The 977-nt window shown below is 44.0% G+C and overlaps 1 protein-coding gene across 1 annotated transcript in view; it reads left to right on the forward strand.

The window, feature by feature from the left end:
- The first annotated feature begins 410 nt into the window (after window positions 1-410).
- The window catches only part of CCDC33 (coiled-coil domain containing 33), a 70,649-nt gene continuing 70,082 nt past the window's right edge, over window positions 411-977 (forward strand). Inside the window, exon 1 of the mRNA XM_018554637.1 lies at window positions 411-714. Within this exon, the coding sequence (XP_018410139.1) occupies window positions 411-714 (304 nt within the window). The remainder of the gene's footprint in view (window positions 715-977) is intronic.

The following is a 977-nucleotide window of genomic DNA, read 5'->3' on the forward strand; positions in this document are numbered from 1 at the left end:
ATATACACACATACATACATTATGTGTGTATGCTATGTACACATATATGTGTAGGTGTAATTTATATATGCTTTATGTTTCACTTTGTTTGCTTGCATTGTATAGTGTTTACAAACAAGGGGAAGTGATTCTTGTAACCTTTCTTTTCTGAAGGTACAGGACAGATCCACATATAATCAGTTCATTGACACTGCCTGAAGTCACCAGGTAACCTGGTTTGTCCCAAACAAACGGCAGCCAGGTGAATGTGAGCCTTCCCTCACTCTACCACTCCCTGCAGGTGTACAGACTTTTAGCAAGGACAGAAAAAGGGGAGGGGGAGGAATGAGAAGAGCAAACAGAGAGAAGACTCTATAGAAAAGGAGCAAGTGAATATGAAATGAATGAAACTGTGATTGTCTGATCTAAACATGCCAGCTCCAGCGGCACCTCCTGCTGTCCCACCCGGGCCCCCTCGCCTGCGGTTAGATGACAAGGTACTATCATTAGAGTTCCAGCTCCTGGATGCCCAGTTTAACGAGCCAGGACGTTACCAACTGCACCTTCGTGTGGAAAACCCATTGCTAGATAACTCAGTGGAAGGGGTTACAGTAAGAGTCAACAATGGAGACATGATTCTGAGTAACCAGGCTAAGACGGATATTGCAGAGCAAGGAGATCTCACAGACACACTTGCATTTGACAAGAATACCTTCTTGTTTGTCCTACCGAAAGGTAATGTATTCAAACAATGATCTGATTCCTTTGTATGTGAAAATAAGGGATATATAATATTTTTTATAGAAAAGTAAATTCTGGAATATATACCTCCCAACTGTCCCTTGGAGGGACTGTCTCTAATTTGGAACCAGACTCCATTGTCCCTACTTCCTCCACAGTAAAGATGAGGCTGGGCTTGGTGCAAACTCAATTCACCTGAGTTCGCCCAAGCCCGCTCAAAACTCTGACCGCCACCCCCTCCTCCCGACCCAATCTGT

This window comes from Nanorana parkeri, unplaced genomic scaffold (assembly GCF_000935625.1).
Source record: "Nanorana parkeri isolate BGI_ZX_2015 unplaced genomic scaffold, ASM93562v1 scaffold167, whole genome shotgun sequence".
NCBI lineage: Eukaryota > Metazoa > Chordata > Amphibia > Anura > Dicroglossidae > Nanorana > Nanorana parkeri.